Source organism: Berghia stephanieae, chromosome 2 (genome assembly GCF_034508935.2).
Source record: "Berghia stephanieae isolate SIO BIC M18660-M18661 chromosome 2, UCSD_Bste_1.3, whole genome shotgun sequence".
In the NCBI taxonomy this organism is placed as follows: domain Eukaryota; kingdom Metazoa; phylum Mollusca; class Gastropoda; order Nudibranchia; family Aeolidiidae; genus Berghia; species Berghia stephanieae.
The window spans coordinates 37,567,176-37,586,307 of record NC_088361.1 but is presented as its reverse complement, the minus strand read 5'-3'; the positions used below and the strand labels follow the sequence as shown (position 1 = coordinate 37,586,307).

The following is a 19,132-nucleotide window of genomic DNA, read 5'->3' as shown; positions in this document are numbered from 1 at the left end:
TGGGGGGGGGGGGGGGGTTGTTTTTTTTTTTTTTCTGTTTTTTTTTGGGGGGGGGGGGGGGGGGGTGGTTGTTTTTTTTTTTTTTTTTTTTTTTTTCGTTTTCTTCTGGGATTTTTTTTCCAGAATGGTGATCGTTTCCTTATTAGGAACTATTATCGTGTTCTCCTTTTGGCAAGTATCCTATTCAAATGCCTGCTCGAAAGTTTGGGTTGGTTGGGCACAGAGGAAGATTCGTCAGGTATTCTTTTCTTTTTTTCTTTTCTTTCTTTTTTTTTGGTGGTGGGGGATAATTATTTTTTTCTTCTTCTTCTTTTAAAAAAAAATAATTGTTGTGTATGTGTGTGTGTGTGTGAGGGGGGGGGGGGGGGGGTTTGCCTTTATTACATGTTTTCTATCTATGATAGTGGTTTAACACTCAATAACTATTTAATTTAAATGACTAGTATTAAAATTGTCAAAAATATTATATTAGTCATAGTAATATAAGCAGCCCAAAACATCTCTTAAGAAGCAGTTTTTTTAAAATATTATAATCTTGATAACTCAGTGAGGGCCATCAATATTGGCTTGAATTTAGCCAACATTTTTCATTTATTTGAACAATGTCGATACATGTCCTTTAACTTCAGAAAATTTTGTTATAAGTTGTACCGTCTTGAGTAGACGAGCTGTATTACAGAATTGTAGATTTAATTCACGGAGAATTCAATGAGTTAGTGGCAGTGAACGAGGTAATGGTATAGACGGTATGGAATTTGGCGGCTTTACAACACGCAAATTAATTCCAAAGCCGAAAGCACAACGTTGCATTTAATCTAATCTACATATACTAATACCAAGTCCTCAATATTTTCAGTACTTCATTCGTTAGCTAATACTATTAAGTATTTGATATCCACTTTTGCCCTGACGAGAAGTTAGAATGTCAACGGGCTGGGCTTTGAAATGTCTACGGGTTGAAACTGGATGAAATAGGATGATACAGAACATAAAAGCCCAGTTCGGCCTAAGAACAATAATTTGCCTATGTTCTTAAACTCAGAACAATGGGTTATGTTATCAGGGGTGTTGGGATTGTTATTTTGATCTGGGTAGGGGTCTATAGATAACAACATCAATATTAGAAACGTCTCTAACGTCTGATAAAGCTAAGATTACTGGCCAAAAATATATTTCTAACTTTAGTTAAAATTTGAAAAATAAAAACACGGAAATATATACATAATAAGCTTTATATATTTTAAACAATGGTTACAAGAAAAAATACACGATTTTTCTCAATAATTCTGTATTCAAACAACTTTGTATGCAAATGTTGTATTCCAGATGTGTAATTTGGCTTATCACCACTCAATGTGGTAACTCAATAGATATTACTAATACTAACTTGTGTCTATGTACGCAGTGATACAGACCTGCCAAGCATTCGACTTATAATTGTATTATAGTGGGATGGCAGAATACCATTTCGAAAGGGATTTGTGCTGCGTTGTAGGTTAACAAATCATCCCCATCGACGTGTAGAAATACGCAGGTCTGACATCTGAACCCACTTTTCAGCCTAGTTTAACATTGTTGTATAATGGACAGTATTTTGCGTCTTTTTTTTTAGATTTCCATTACAACAATGAGCCAATAAGGAAATGGGTTATCAGACCTGAAAATAAGTGCACGTCGATCCACATCAATTTAAAAACCATCACCATCACAGACAATAATCACTACCACAAGCACTTTTACAACAGCCTCATTACCATCAGAATCGCTACCACCATCATTTGCACCATATCATACGTATCAGCACCCCCATCCACATCACTACCACAGCATTATACCTACCATTACCATGGTCATATCAACTATTGCCACCACTAGCAAAAGCATAACTATCATGTCAGCCACCACCACTCCAGAAAACAATCATTTTAAATACCAATATCACAGGCGTACACTATAGCGTCACCATTGCCTTCAATGTTATCACTTCAGCTTCTTGATCATTGACACCACCACTACAAGTAAATTATGGTCGTTATCGTCCCCACCACATTATTCTTATTATCACTATCAACATCACCAATGCATCAGCTTTGTAACTACCACCACCACCACCACCATCATCATCATCATCATTTCAATCAGGGATCACCATTTCAATCACGACCATCACAAAAACAACAAAATTAACAGCATCATCACTGCTACCACCACCACTAGCACTACTAACTACTATCACCACAACATCGACTACCACCACCAGGGCCCAATTTTATGTAAGCGGACTAGATTTAGTTATTTACTAGTCTAGTAAATGATTTGCTAGCCTTAAGCCGAGGCGGAACAAGTGTCTAAAAAGTGGGATTTCATTAACGTTTTCTAGTCTCTGACTAGCGAGGCTCTTGCCGAGAAGTGGGCGTTGTTAGGACGGTGCCTAATTCAGCTATTTTGTGCTTGTAACATCAAGCTCTCTAGTACACAATGGCAAGTAAGACACCAGCCTTGATATTTTCAACGCAAAAGATTTCCAAAGAAGAAATTAGCAACACCTCCGTTCCGTTTCATATTTGAACTTACTTTTGCCGTGATTAATGAAATCACATGATATTGACTGTCGACTGATCAGACAACAATGATGCCCATGGTCGACTGTCAATTATATATTTAGGCCAATGAAAGTGTCAGTGAAAATCAAACGAATTGAACTTTTAAAAAAAAAAAACAACAAAAAACAACGGAAAATGTGTTCTGACGAACCACATTATTTCAGTCAGTGTCATGCCAACAGAATAATTTTTTGTCTCCACTATACTTTCTAGTCGTTTGTTTTTTTCTTTTGTTTTTTGTTTGTTTGATTTTCTTCGTTGTTCTTTGAAGCGAACCCTTCCACTTCGAGTCTCCGTTCATTTGCAACCTGCTAACCGATTAGATTCCGGGTTTTTTCCCTAGTTTTTACTCACAAAAAAATTGTACTTTCGAAGGTCTAGCATATCTTACATTTTTAAAAAAGTAGTGACAATACCAGCAGGACACCTTTTGCCTCTGTCATTCGTAACCGAAGTATTTTCTTTCCGAATCGAAGCTCTCTCTATCTAAAAATAGCTTATCGACGATATTACGTATCCTCGTAACTAGTCTCAGACTAAGCTTGAAGTCCGGCCTCAGCAATAAATGACTAAAATTTAATCAAACTTAGTCTGAAGGTGACGTGATTTTAGTCTGGGAAATATTTGGTCATCTCACATATAATTCGATTTTTTCAAGTCCTTAGCTAAAATCAAAGACTAAGCGCTAGTCCACGTCCATAAAAAGGGGCCCAGAGCGTCACTATCGCCATCATCACCATAACAAGTAACAAGGTCACCACCATCTTGCAAACTTCCGAATATTTTTTTTTTATTCGTTGAAGTTGGCAGTTCTAAAATTTACAGACGGCTTAGACTTACGTACGAATAATTTTTGCGAAGTTGAATAACGGATACTGTGACCCATTTATTATTGAAAAACTCAATGCTGCTATTTGATGTTTTTTCAATTTTTTTTCTCCGTCCCGCCATAGGTTAAAAAAAGAAAAAAAAAGAAAAGAAGATATCGTATAGACCGTAGACTATACAGCTTGGGTAAGAAGGGGGGGGGGGGGGGGGGGGGGGGTTGACAAGACTTGATAATGAGCGTGGACTAAAACATCGTTAATCATTGTCACAGTCACAGGAAGAGAGCATTTAACGAACGGGGATGGTGGTTGTTGTTTCTGTAGGTGCAGGAGAGAGAGAGAGAGAGAGAGAGAGAGAGAGAGAGAGAGGGGGGGGGGGGATAAAAGATTTTAACTTTGTAATATTATTTAAATATCTTTAGCAGCATTTAAAGGACAGATAAAGTTGATAATAATAATAATAAATTATGTGTGTGTGTGTATGTTTGTGTGCGTGCGTGCGAGTGTGTTTGTGTGTGAGTGTTTGTATATTTGTCTAATTTCAGAAATTAATTTTATCTCATTGTATTTCATGAAAAAATTTATTTTATGAAGCGGCTGAATATAGATATGTGGAAGGTTAGATATTACAAGAGGTTTATAAAAATGAAACAGTCTCATTTTGTTACATCACATTCTGTCGATTATACTTTCATAATTAATTTAGCTTTCGTATATATGAAATTAAAATTAAATTTGATCTGGATACCTGATTTCTACTCTGATCTAGGTCTCTCATAGATTTAAGATTTTAATCCAAATGAGAGCGATCTATAATCAAGTTTTAGTCCAACTGAGTCACATGATTAGGTCTGTCTAACGGTTGATCTTTTCTTAATAAAAGTAAACACGCTGCTCTGTCTATGAAAGTTGTAAACATACTCATCCGTCAAACTGGAAAAGTAACATAATGTGACGTTGGATATTTCAAGAACTGTGAACGTTTTATTAACTATGCCATTTTGAGCACATCTGCAATGTGACTAATGACTCGAGCACGTGGAAAATTAATGTAGATCGTCCCCATTGAAAAAGAAAAAGAAAGAGTACAGAGGGGAGGACGTTGGGAGGAAGTTGGGTGGTTCAATCCTTTGGCGTGTCCAACCCTCCCTATTTAATTGTGTCTACGATGAACCCGAGACAGGTATTGCTGTCTCGAAAGGAAGTTCCCTCCACTGGGATCTAGGTTATTTTACCAAAGTTTATAGTGTCATTAGGTTACTTCATGGAAATTTGTAAAATCTGAATTGACCGTTCCAACACTTGTGGTACTTCGTTTTACAAAGAGATGAAAAAAGTTGAATGAAATATTGTTGATGTCCCGTTTCAAATATTTCGTAGATCTGAATTTAAAAGCTAATCAAGAGTGGCAGTTATTAATATTTTGATCAATATCATTGACAAACAGAAATTATATTGTTTTCTTAGTTTGAAAGGAAGATTCAATTTAAGATTTGATACTAAAAAAGTATAAAACAGACAGACAAGATAAAGTCTGACTTATGCCCTTAACCTTTACTCCCACTCCCATAATGTTTTCGGTTTTGTGTATTTTTTCTCTCCCAGTTCCTTTTCTCTTTAAATGATATAGGCTAGTAGGCTACGAGTTTACATCTTCTGTAATCGTGCCATAATTATACATAGAACATACGCAAGCATACACGCACTACATACATAAATACGTACATACACATAGATACAAATATAACTACCTACATATATACATACATAGATACATACATGCATACATAACATACACACACGAATCTTAAAGTGCCTACAATAGGACTTGTATAACACACTTTCCCCCCCCCCCCTCTCTCTCTCTCTCTCTCTCTCTCTCTCTCTCTCTCTCTCTCTCTCTCCTAGGAAATTGGTTTTTGTAATGCAATGGTTTCTTATTCAATATACATAATATCCATATTTTAAATATCATCCGATCGTTTGTCAAATCGCATGTAATTTTAAATTGTTGCCGTCTCCATTTCAACAATAATATCTAGATAAATTGATCAGATTATAAAATTTGAAATATTTAAATGTTAATGTCGTTTTGTATCTGGCATAGATACCCCTATATTATAATAAATAAAATGACTAAACTGGACATCATCAATCATTACATTCACTTTGAACAAACAATTGTTCAATTTTGAATGGATTAATTGAATGTGCATAAAACGTCGTGATATTTATAAGGGTCCGTATTTATAATTTATATTATAATATTCATTAGGGTACTTTCTCTCGTCCAGTGAATTGGGCTCTATGCTTGTGTAATATTATATATATAATTTTATTTATATATAATATATATATTATATATTATATATATATATATAATATTATAATACATAAACATACATACATACATACCATACATACATACATACATACATACATAACATACGTATGATATACATATACATGCAGGTGCAACGAAAAAGCCCCTGAGCTTTTAAATTGCAAAACGATTTGACTTTGACATAGATAGTAGGCTAATTAGTTCTTGACCAATAATATACATAGGTATTGGGATAATTTTGACACACCTGTTGAATTTGAGTGACCTGCCCCAATTGGTTTGACTATGGAATAAATGAAGAAATGGTTTGGCATTCAATCCCTTTACATTGAAGGAATTTTAAAAGCAGTGTAATTTTTGAAAGTCCCAGTATTCCTCTATAAAATTATATAGAAGGATGTTAAAAGTTAAACGTATTATACCTGTTCATCCAGAGCGACCTAAACTATATACAAAGGATCTCCATTAAATATGCCAATATATCAAAACCTATAACAAGTTGATGACTTACAATACTATATCACATAACAAAAAGTAGTTCTTCAAATCCATAAGACCCATGGAGCCGGATTTTATCCCGATTTCTATAGCGTAAAATGGACACTTGTTGCTATCATTTGGATAGGATAGGACGCTGGTCTATCTTAGTTCTTTCCACTAGATATAATTGAACCTGCTACCCAATTAATGATGCAGGGGGAACACGGGGGTCAGAAAAATCCGACTGCACCTGGGATCGATCTTGGTCCTTATGTGTCTGAAGCCAGTGCTCTACTAACAGAGTTATCTGGACCCTCATATCACGTAAAAGATACCATAAATTTGAGGGTGTCGATGAGGAACTCCAATCAATGGTTAAAGTGGTCTCAAGAAATATCATTCCATGGCAAGAATAGAAAGTAATATGGAATGATGAAGACAGACATGGAGGGAAACCAAGACAGTAGTAAGAGTTTACCCCCTCCCCTCCCCATCCCCCCCCCCCCCCCCCCCCCCCCCACCCAACCATGACACGAACAGGGAAGTTGACCCACGTGCGTGGAAGATACCATGGCTTATTGATACAGGAACATATTGTTTCAAAGACTTGTGTTTTGTTGGTTTGTTTTTTTTTTTTTTTTTGGGGGGGGGGGGGGGGGGATTTAAAATTTTTTTTACGGCGCTTGCGGCACATTTATTTAAGTCATATCATCAGCGACAGTAAAAAAGAAGAAAATGGAATAGTCAAAATATTCTACATTTACAATCAAAGCGCCCGCCAAGAAAAAGTAAGACAAAGGAGAATTGGTTCAAATAGGGAACAGATGTACGAGCCAAGCGGCAATGTACTTAGTTTGTGATCACCTTAAAGTCTCATCCAGACACCAAGACAGGATACCCCTATGAGGAATGCACTCAAATGTTTACAGAATACATCCAAAACAGAATATACAACTAACAATACCTAACAGAGAGATGATTTACAAGGGAAAAATATCTCCGACACTAAGACAAGACAAAGTAATCCCATTCCAAGACAAAGACAGAAAACAACTCGGAAAAAACAGATATAGGGGATAGAAGACACAGGGTGGCCTCCTGCCCACCATGGAAAGTTTCAAAGACTTAAAAAGCCCTTGAGGTACTTTCGAGTTACCCAATGGCGGTGTAGTGAAGCATAGGCTATGAGTTACCCTGCGGATATCGCATAATATCAATAAATTTGAATGATAGCTGGTGGAATTCCAGTCTCAAGTCTAAGTGTTGCTATTTTCAAAGACCCTGAATGTCAGTCTTAACAAAAAGGAAAAGAAAAAAAACCAACAAAACAGGTAATGACAATAACTTTAGCACACGACCAGGTTTAAAGAACAAACACATACTATTTCATATATAAATAGCTGATATCATCTTTATTTTGCAATATTCATAATCATTGTCATCATCATCATCATTATCACTATCTTTTTATAATTGAAATAATAAAAAGGTGATAGTGATAGTGCGTAATAGTAATAATAACAGTTTTATTACACAGTGTGAAGATCAATCGTTTATTTCAGGATTGAAAACGTGTGGATATTATGCTGACAATGAGTATGTAGCGATGTTAGTTTTCAACTATGTGTGGCTATCACACTATAGAAAGCGGTCAATATCCTTTTATAAAACAAGATATATTTCAGAGTGTAGGGTTCACGAGGCCGAGGCTTTTCCTGCTTTTGATACCGCCAAACGGACAGCAGCAAATTGCTTGCTATCCTTTGAACAGAACGCTAATCTCCAGCAACTACTTTCCGTTATATCTAACAAATCCATCAACCCAATAGGGTGAAAAGAATCTCAACTTCAAAAAGAATGGATACAGGTCACTTTGGTTGTGAAGTGAGTGTTCTACATAATGAGCTATGCCACCCTCCCACCCCCCCCCCCCCCCCCCCAGTAAAAAATAAAAAAGTTTATTGATCTTAAATCTTAAGCCTCTGGACTAACAATGCTGATAAAAAGAATATGTGAAATAAATCGTTGAATAGTCTAAATGGGAGATACTACTACTACTACTACTACTACAACTATACTACTACTACTACTACTACTACTACTAAATAACTACTACTACTACTACTACTATACTACTCACTACTACTACTATACTACTACTACTACACATACATACTAACTACACTATACTACTACTACTAACTATACTACTACTACTATATATATATAACTACTACTACTACTAACTACATACTTACTACTATTACTAACTACTACTATACTATCTATACTACTACTATACTACTACTACTCTTCTACTCTACTAACTACTACTACTACTCTACTCTACTACTACTCTACTACTACTTCTTACTATACTACACACTACTACTACTATCTTACTATCTACTCTATATACTAACTATATTATACTATAATTATCACTTATACTACTACTACACTACTATATACTAACTTACACTATCACTTCTATCTACTACTGTCTCTACTAATTTAACATATATACTATACTTATCTATCATATACATTATTAACTACTATATTATTATAACTATATAACTTATTAAATTACATATTACTATACATACAACTCTATCTCTCTACTCTCTCTCTCTTCTCTCTCTACTCTCTCTCTACTCTACTCTCTCTCTTCCTTTCTTTCTTTCACGCGTGCGATATACACAACATAAACATATTCATTTCATTTTCAATTCGTTACATTTTTGGCAACTCAACACCAAATATTATAATCATTATCAATTGGTCACTTAATCTAACATTAAATAAATTAATCAGTCAATCAGTCAACGCATCAATCCTTGGTTTTTCTGTACCATATGAAATATTCAACAATTGCTGATGGAACGAACGTTGATTTATACTTTCGGCCCTTATACTTTTTAGTTCTACATTTAATCTGACAAAACCTTCTCCCAGATGGTAAAAGACTAAATTCATCGTATAAAATATGTTTTTTATTGTTGGTAATTGAGAATGCTTTCCTTTCTATTGCTTTTCCATGAATTCTTTCTACTTCATCAAGAGGGTGGTTTATTATTTTTGATGCCTCTTTGTAGGCTAAACCATCGTACAACGCTTTATATAATTAAGCGAATAATAGGTCTTCAATCAACAAATCGCGAAATAAGATGAAAATAGCGGGGCAATTTTGTGTCGGAAGTAAACATAACCGCCGCCATTTCGATTTCCTCGAGACAAAAACATTGATACGAACGATTTTTCCGAGGATTTGAAGCAGGACTCTAAACGTTAAAGTTTGAAGTACATACCATTCATTAATACGAACAATCATACAACGTTTAATATGTAAATGAGTGAAAGGTTGTCATGAAACAAATAAATACCAAAGAATTCATCACATAGGTGTAACTGTGCGTCGCTATTCAGCGCCGCCATTTTGAAAATCATATATTTTATCATTAGTCACTTTGAAGAGAAATCCCTTATATCATCAGATATTGAATGCCACATGAGCTTGAGTTTTTGGGGTTTTAATTTTTTTTTTATTTTTTGGGGGGGGGGGGGGGGGGGGTTGGGGGGGGGGGAAGGCAGGGAGTTATTTTTTTTTATATTTATACTTTCAAAATATTCCCTATAGTATGCTATCGACCATCACATAAGGTCAAGCCTTTTATACATTGCAGTCACATTTGCCATTTATTTTAAATCATATGATATAATGTATAATGTCATAGATTTGTTCAATGCTTTTGAAAAGGGTAGACAACTGTAGCAATCATTTCAAACGGTAAGACGGGGGATACGTGCCCATAATTGCAGGTCTAATAACTGAACGGAATTATGGCCTTGATTTAACATTGTTGCAATGGAAAACATTTTGCCTTCGAGAGTATTTCCATAATAAGAATGAGACCATAACATATTTAGATTATCAGACCTGCAAATAAGTACACATTAGATGGCAGCCATCTAGACACATGTTCTTATTGTAATAGTTATTTCATAACACTGAATATATATATATTATATATATATATATATTATATATATATATATATATATATATATATTATATGACGATTGATTGAAAATGCATATTCGATATAGATTATCTTCAGCAAGAAAAGCTATCGAAGATATTCATTATATCTGCGTTTTAGTTAACATCAATGATAATTTCGTCATTATAGTTCTATAAATTAAATATCCCTCATTAGTTTTTGTTTCACATACTTCCAAACTTAATTTACATTGTACATTTTTTTTTTCTTTAACCATGTTCGTTTCACAAATTTTGACAGCAATCATTATTCACATTATCGAATATCATTTGTAGCTGCATTAATTTAACAATCTAAATAAAACAGATTAGCATTTTGAGTTTAATGAGCATTAGAAATTTTCTGTATAATAAACATATGCTTGAAAATGAATGTTTCATCATTTCAAGAAAAACAAAAAATACAAATATTCGAATGAAGATGTCTCTAAAAAAATACCGTACAGAGTACCAATTATGTGATTGAAAATATTAACTTTAAATAAAAAAGCAAGAAGACCACTTGCACTCTTGAGCAACAAACTTGATAAATCGGTTAAAGCATTTCGGAATAATCCACAGATGATGGTGAATCATTGGAAATGTCAAAAAAGCTTGTGAATACTATTGCACATTTAGGTAATTTTGCGAATAGAATTTAAATTGAAAACTTAAGATAGACACTTAGACATAGTGATGACGAAAGTTGAAAACAATTAAATTTGATAAGTTAATTGATATAATCTTGACGATTGTGTGCAATATCCAAACACAGACATTCATACACATACACACAACTACTATACGCACGCATTCACACACAAACAAACACACACGCACACACACACACACACACACACACACACACAACACAAGCCACATTGTCTCTATGCACAATATATAAGAAGTAATTTACACGAATATTAGAAATATTTAAATTGTCAGTCAGGGGGGGGGGGGGGGGAGGTTTGGGCGGCTATGGAAATGATTAGATTGATCTGATGAAAAGCCAAAATATTATGAAACGGGAACTGCGTGGACATTGAGTAAACAGAGGGACCAGCAGAAAGGATGGTTTCTACAATGTAGTGATAAAAAAATATTAAACCAAGAACCTAAAACTAGAATGGAACGCACAGTAAAAACTTGAGGAGAGAGACTAGAAATTACAATTGAAGATTAAAAATGAAAGAAGACCATCATGCGAATACAAAGGGAAGTGGACACCTACAAACTAAAAGCAGTCCTCGCAAAACCAATTCGATATTCTATAACTCTCTTCATAACGGGCACATTCATAATGATAGTATTCCAAACAACCTTCACATTTTGTCATCATTCTCTCACCATCATCATAATGCTTGCACTTAAAACAAACTATTCCTTGGTCCTTTCTAATATCAACTCTGCGCATCAACTCACTCCATCCCGTAATAGTGAACAAGTCCTCCAAACATTCAATATCTTCACTCAATAGTACAGCTCCTAACCGCAATGCATCCTTCAGATCGCAAGTACTATAAAGCACTCCCTCAGGTTATTGACTTCATCAACAGCTCTCCTTAACATGAACTGCTTTTTCCTTTCCCCCAATAATGTAGAAAAGGGAATCAATCCAGTTGCCTTTCGCTTTCTCCGTGTGAAATTTGGCTTATTTTTAGGCCTACCTCTTACACGCACCGGTTTTAGTCTAACATCACTAAAAGAAACCAAATTTGAAAAAAAGACAGGAGAGGAGCTAGAATGGCCCGCAAGAGGAGATGTAATATTTATGGATGTCGACTCAACAATAGGAGGTGGAGGTACAACGACAGGAAGGCTAGCCTCAGCCATAGGAGAAATAGCATCAACAACAGAACTTGCTACAACAGGGGGAATAGTTTCAACAACTGGGAGATCAGCCTTGACATCAAGAGGACTAGTCTCAACAAAAGGGGGATGGGCTATAGAAAGATGACTATCCTCAACAATAGGGGCACTAGCTTTAACAACAAGAGGAATATCCTTAACAACAGAAGAACATTCCCCAACAATAAGAGAACTAGCCTCAACAACAGGACTAGCTATAACAGCATGCTCAACAAAATTACTGCAGTCAATTCTGGAGTGAGAAGGACCAGGAATATCTTCGCTGGAAATAGCATCACCATCAACAGAGTGGTGATACAGGTCACTGGATGATGAAGTCCAACTATCAAATAAGGAAGAAAGAAAATTCATTTTCTCATCGAATTCTGCATTCCCCAAAAGACTCAGATAGTTAGACATTTTATTGAAGAAAGAATTTGCCTTGTTAAATTTCGCCTCTCTTGTCCTTATTCTGGGAGCTTTGGGCAAAGGAACTTGGTGAATAGTAATTTGAGACGTAGCGTTTGATGGAAGAGAATGGCGTATACTTGGTTTGAATCTATGTCCTTCAGGAAGACGAACATACATAGGTAATGACAGATGAGAACGAACAAAAAAAATATGCCGACAAGGTAAGTCTAAATTCTTGAAAAATTCACAAGAGCACTCAGATGGAGATGCAATGTAGGACTTTGATTGTCTGGACAACCGAAAAGTATTGTCAGAGAGAGGGGTGAGATCTGATGTCATAGCTCAACTTGCTCATTAGAGAATATTGATTCAATATGATAGACGCAGCAAAGGGAGTTACATCATCTCTTATAGCGTTAACGACAGGATCGCCACAATCAACTGCCCTCGTATTCATCAACCGGAGGCTTTTGAAAGAAAACAGAAAGTCAATATCTCTATCAATGAATAAGAGATCTTGGAGGACATTGGACAGTTTTTGAGCACCTTTCACTACTCTTTTAATTGTGGCATGGTATGCCTCACAGTGGTTGGTAGTGGTGACATGGAGTTTGACAGTGTTCCACCAACCGGTGGGCAGCCCACAAGTGAGGCTTACTGAACCAATGAGTATTGAAATAGTCAAAAACATGAGAAGGCAATACGGACTGAAACTTTCGTAAATAAGACAAGTAGCCCTCCTCTGTTACTTCTTCTTTCATGGCCATGAAAATAGAATGAATAGTAGAAGTCTGAGAAGAAGACATATTCTTCTTTTTCATTGCCTTTTTTATGGCGTTAGAAACATGGAACGAGCACAGAATGGGTTTGACATCGGGAAAAACAGACGAGAGTGCCCCGATTTCGGAAAAATCTTTATCAACAAAGATACATGCCGTCTTTGAGAAATCATATGATTCCTTCAAAAACTTCAGAGGTTTGACCATAATGTCCCGTTCCTCAGAATGCAAGAAAGAATGCAGGACGGGATGGCCTTTGCCGTCTGCATCAATACACATAACAGTGAGAAGAGGCAAGCAAATATTATTAGTGTTGTGAGTAACATCCATAATAAGTACATCACCAAAATGAGATAGCAATTCTAACATTGTAGAAGTCTGATAGGTCAGACACATAATGTCTCTGAAATGGATATCATCAGAAGAAGAATCAGTAGTGTCGACAAAATGAGTATCTACCCTTCCCCCTTCATGACAATGTCTGCCAAAATTTTTTCGGCTGCCTGCTTTTCTTCACTATCAGACAGCCGATATTTTTGCCGCAAGTTTTGAATATCTTTTGGCGTCGGTCTAATACCTTGCTCTTCTTCAATGGCTGATATCAATTCCTCGATGATAACGATTTAAATTGGAGAAGAGTCGTCACTAAGTCAGTTTCCTGGACTCGCCTCATTTCAGGAAATGTTGTTAGAACCTGGAAAAAAAAACAATCATTATTATTATTATTATTATTATTATTATTATTATTATATTATTATTATTATTATTATCATTATCATTATCATTATCATATCATCATCATCATCGTCATCATCATATCATTATTATTTCTTCTTCTTATCATTATAATAATTATTATTATTATTATATCATCATCATCATCATCATCATCATCATCATATCATTCTCATCATCAATAACATCATCATTATTATTTATGTATTCAACATCACCTATATCATTTTTACCACTGATTGATTCTCGAATTTATCGATTTGACATAAAGAATTATCGTTTTGTGCTGTGGCAAAAAATTCTAGAATTCCTACGTTTATTATTTATTATTATATTTTGTTTTTGTTTTGTTTGCTTGTTTATTTTGTTTTTAATAGAAAGGATAATACGGACGCCTCAAAATAGCTTTGCTATTACGCTACAGTTAAATCGTTTTTCCCCAGAAAATTAAAGGGTATAAAAAATTGCATATCAAGATACAAAATAAACTTGCGATCTATCACGTGCAAGTCCGTTTTCGGAGTTAAATGTGACAATCATCTCAGATAGAATAAGGATAATGTGTGCAAAATGGCCTCTCCGTTGTATCTGGGTTGTGGATTAAAACCTTGAAAGTTGTTACACCGTAGAATTCCCGCTGCCTGAATGTCCAATACGACCAAGTTGTTCGATAAAACTTACATTAATATCAAATTCGTTATTCAGAGCGCCCGCTATTTTGATTACAATATGACTGTTCATCTGTTTTGTTACTTCATTCTGTCAACACTATTCGCTTTTTTTTTGCGTAAAGAGACGAAAATATAACGAGGGGTTGATCGCGTGATTTTGTTTTACTCCAGAAAATAATGATCTCAAATAGGGTTTTTCATCACAAGGCTGGGGTAGAAATTACAAAGAAGTAGAAGGGCATATACGTTGATAGATTTTGAAAATGTCAATAAATGACAAGGAAACCAAAATTCTATTGTGGTGGTGTAAAAGAAAATGTGACAAGATGTTTGGTCCATTTTTTATTGGCGAAATTTTAAGTAAAGTGAGTTAATATTTAGCTACTTATAGATACAAGAAGGAACGTCATGGCTTTTACTGAACATTGCACATTGCTGTTTGAAAAACAAGTACGCATTCATCAAAAGGGCATACGTAAAATTTTGAATACTTGCTATGAATTCAAATATTTAAAGAAACTAAATTGTGCCTTTAAACTGTACTTACGGATGCAGATGGCGTGTGTGCATCATGAGTCAGATTTGCTTCAATGACTTCAAGGAACCAAACACGGGCACTACTCCTACGGCAACATAATCGTATTTTAGCCATGCAGCCAAGCTTGAAAGATCTGAAAAAATGACACAAATCATTGCCATGGACAGTGCTGACTGACTGAATGGGTAATAATGGAAAAGTAATTATGCCTATGGTAATGATATGATATTCTCGGATGGCTCCGTTTTGTACGACACTTGTTTGGTGTATGAAGGAGACAAAAGAGGAAGAAAAATCACACTCCCATCCCTTCCTAAAATTTTACAAAAGAAAGAAAAAAAAAAGAAACAAACGAACAAATACATAGGGCAGCTTTGCTCAGCGGTTCGCGCCGTTTGGCCATGACCCTAGCTCACTTTTGGGCGCTGAACTGCGGCTGATGCCTGGGTTGTACAAGTCTTCCCTTGCAATAGATTAAAAAGACACATTTCTCCTTGTGAATGAATAAATGGGGAATACTACCTATTTTCTATCTATGTAAGAAAGAATTTTTAAAATTGAAAAACAACTAACAAAGCAATGAGAAAAAGCCAGAATATAATGTAAATTTGAACGCGGGGGGGGGGGGGGGGGGGGGGAACTACTGATGCCCTTTTCGCAACGGCACCATAAGATCCCGTCGCCTGGGCATTCCAGGAAGGAATATAGATAATCCATCAAAGAGGATGTCTGATGTCAACAGGAATCACCAATGTTGTCCAAGTGAGCAAATTGGGATTAATAATCTTGCCCAAGGAAAATAACGAAAGTGCCTGAAGCGGGAATCAAAGCCGGGACAATCGGGATCACAGTGCAATGCCTTAAGCATTCGGTCAATTCGTTCCTCTTGTTGTCAGATGCGAGAGTAAACTATTTAAAAATTCGATTTTATGGTAATGACAAAATTCCCGTTTGTTTGTAATAAGAAGAAAAGTAGTATTATATCATTTATTTGTTTACAAAATCACATAGAAAATTTGTACCTTACCTTTGAATAGGTCTGAGACCTTTAGATTCGGATTTTCTCATTTTTCCTTGCTTACATTCGAACATAACCCGTTCATAAACTATTGTGTTGATGAAATCTGAGCACATCACCTAAGATAAATATTATGGAATAATATCATTGACTACATTATTTCAACACCGAATATATGCCTACTTACAACAGGACAACAAAATTATCGGTGCAGTAAGCACAGATCAGAAAATTAAAATGAAGTACACATAGACATGATCAACTAATCCGAATGAGAATGAGTAGGCTACAAATACAAATAAATGAACACACTTCGTTAGCGTGAAAATGTACATTTAAATTGAGGAAAGTGATAGGCCTAGATCATATTATTATGTTGTAAGGAATTGTAAACGAATTTCCTTTTTTTTTTAGATGAATAAATATATATTATTATTATTATTATTTTATTATTATTATTATTATTTATTATTATTATTATTATTTTTATTATTATTTTATTTTATTTTTATATTATTAATTATTTATTATTATTATTATTATTATTATTATTTATTAATTATTATTATTGGATTCACAAAAGCCGCGTTGTTTGATATTGAGAAAGCCTACTCGCCCTTGCTTACTTTACGGTGGGTGCTGCACTGCGGCTGACGACTCGATTATAACAGTTATCAGGTAGAATAGATTATAACTGAATTATTTTTTTTTACCTTAAGCGATGATTTAAGAGAATGTTATATACTTATTTCAATATATCGATGTTGAAATGATATGCATATATCATCATGCAATCAAATATACAGAAAGACAACAGTGTGAGGGTTTCTTCAAAAACCTTGCTTGCAAACTGCCGCTCGACTTGCAAACTGCCGCTCGAATTGAATAGTTATTTATTTATTTATTCATTCATCTATTAATTTATTCGTTCATTTATTTATTTAATTATTTATTCATTTTGTCACCAATGCTATCATAAATATGCCTTTTTCATCAATAGATTATAAATATTAGATTATATCATATTAAACAAATTTTAGACCATTAGGGGAGATCTGAACTGCGACCCATCGTCTCAAAACGGTATTATGTCGGAACGAACCAGATGCTTAAAAGTAGAATTTAATGTGAAACTGGTCAAAAGTATAAATTGTTGGCATTAGCACCCCAAAATATGGTTGCCATTCTCCTCAATAACTCATATAAACTCAACACAAGTCTGATATTTCTGGCTATAAATTCAATTTTCAACATATTAACCAACCCGACTTAATACAGTTTTGAGACGAGAGGTCACAAATGAGATATTGCCCTTTAAAATCAAAGAAGGAAAGGACGCTTGGCATGTGAAGAAGAACAAAACAACTAAGCATTGATATAGATGTGATGCGTTTTATAAATGTGCATTATTTTTTATTTCTTTTAAAACTGTAGTGTATGCTAAATGTAGATTTAAATAAATAAAGGATTAATAAAAGGCATTAAGAACAAATGGGCAGCGAAATTATTTTTTTTAATAATGAAAAAAAAAAATTGTTTTAAATAGAAAAAACAGCGGGAGGAGGGGGGGGGGGGGGGGGGGGGCTATTCTTTGATAATAAAATCTTACCTTTTTGCAATCCTTTATAATGAATTTCACATTTTTCGCATTTTCATGAAGCCGTAATGATTTTTTGAAAGCTTCATATGAATCAAACCTTGCTCCAACGAAAATGCTTTCACGTTCCATTTTGATTTTTTAACGATTGAGCAATGGCTTGACTGGAAGGATGATACTGTTTATCCGGGAAGATTTTGTAATATGGGCGCACAAAAAAGGCCACGGGAGCAGTGACATATATAGGTCACTGTAACAACAATGCGATTTATGGGAGGGCAATAACCTTGAATTTAATACATATAAAAATGCGGTGACAAATATAAACAACAGCCTTTCCGTCAATTGCCCTTTACGTATTTCACGCCTACCTCATTAGCATAAGCACTGAAGGTCGGCTAGACACTTTTTAAGAATACGTCCTGAAGGACGAATAAGCACTCCGTTCCATTTAACTCGAACGCATTACCTTCTAATTTAAGTATCAGAAGAAGTCGGTATGAAAGGTGCCAGACAAAGCAAGAAAGAAAAATACAAAAATACAATACAGGTACCCTTGCGAAGAATATTGGAATTAAAATTGTCCCAAATATCGGGAACCTCTGTCTGGCGGGTAATCAGAAGGTCTGAGGTTCGATCCCTAGTCGAGGAAGACTCATTTTTTTGGGATTGTTTTCTAGTATTTTTCTTTCTTGCTTTGTCAGGCAACATACAGACTTGTTCAGATGTTTATCTTACACCAGTGTCTGCTCCATAGTTTCTCAAATTTAAGGGTAGTGTTATTAGATAGTTGGAGTCTAAACACTACAAATAACTACAATTTATTTCCGGATGAAATCGATCCAAGCATGGATATTGGGGGAGGAAATTGTATACTATCTTTCAATTAGTGTTGACCGCAATCGCATCATCTATCCAAGGACTTGTTTAATTGCATAACATAAATCCAATACTGTATTTATAGCGAATACACAACAGGACGAATATTGATTTAATTAATAGTATTTCGATACCCATGAAGTGGTTGGCATGTAGGGGGTTAATGAGAATCAGGGGACTCTAGCAGGAACATCTCCTTTCTAGTAATGGGCCTTGTTAGAATAACATTTTAGGCCATTTCCACAGAAAAAATATTAAGTTAAAGCTGTTATGTTAACTTTTTCTGCTGCTCAAAATTATGCATAGTATGTCCTCAATTGATGTGTTCGGTAGTTATGCCAATTCTGAAAATAAATCTTA

At 35.0% G+C, this 19,132-nt stretch overlaps 2 protein-coding genes across 2 annotated transcripts; both read right to left on the bottom strand.

The window, feature by feature from the left end:
• Window positions 1–13,136: 13,136 nt before the first annotated feature.
• On the bottom strand, window positions 13,137–13,730 carry LOC144963934 (zinc finger SWIM domain-containing protein 3-like). The gene has a single exon (XM_078897877.1). The coding sequence runs from the start codon at window positions 13,728–13,730 to the stop codon at window positions 13,137–13,139; it is 594 nt and encodes a 197-aa protein (XP_078754003.1).
• Window positions 13,731–14,670: 940 nt separating this feature from the next.
• On the bottom strand, window positions 14,671–18,332 carry LOC144966780 (uncharacterized). The gene is made up of 3 exons (XM_078903560.1): window positions 17,906–18,332; window positions 16,306–16,415; window positions 14,671–15,411 (listed from the first exon to the last, which is right to left on the bottom strand). The coding sequence occupies exons 1-3, from the start codon at window positions 18,023–18,025 to the stop codon at window positions 15,273–15,275; spliced, it is 369 nt and encodes a 122-aa protein (XP_078759686.1). The 5' UTR covers window positions 18,026–18,332; the 3' UTR covers window positions 14,671–15,272.
• Window positions 18,333–19,132: the final 800 nt, after the last annotated feature.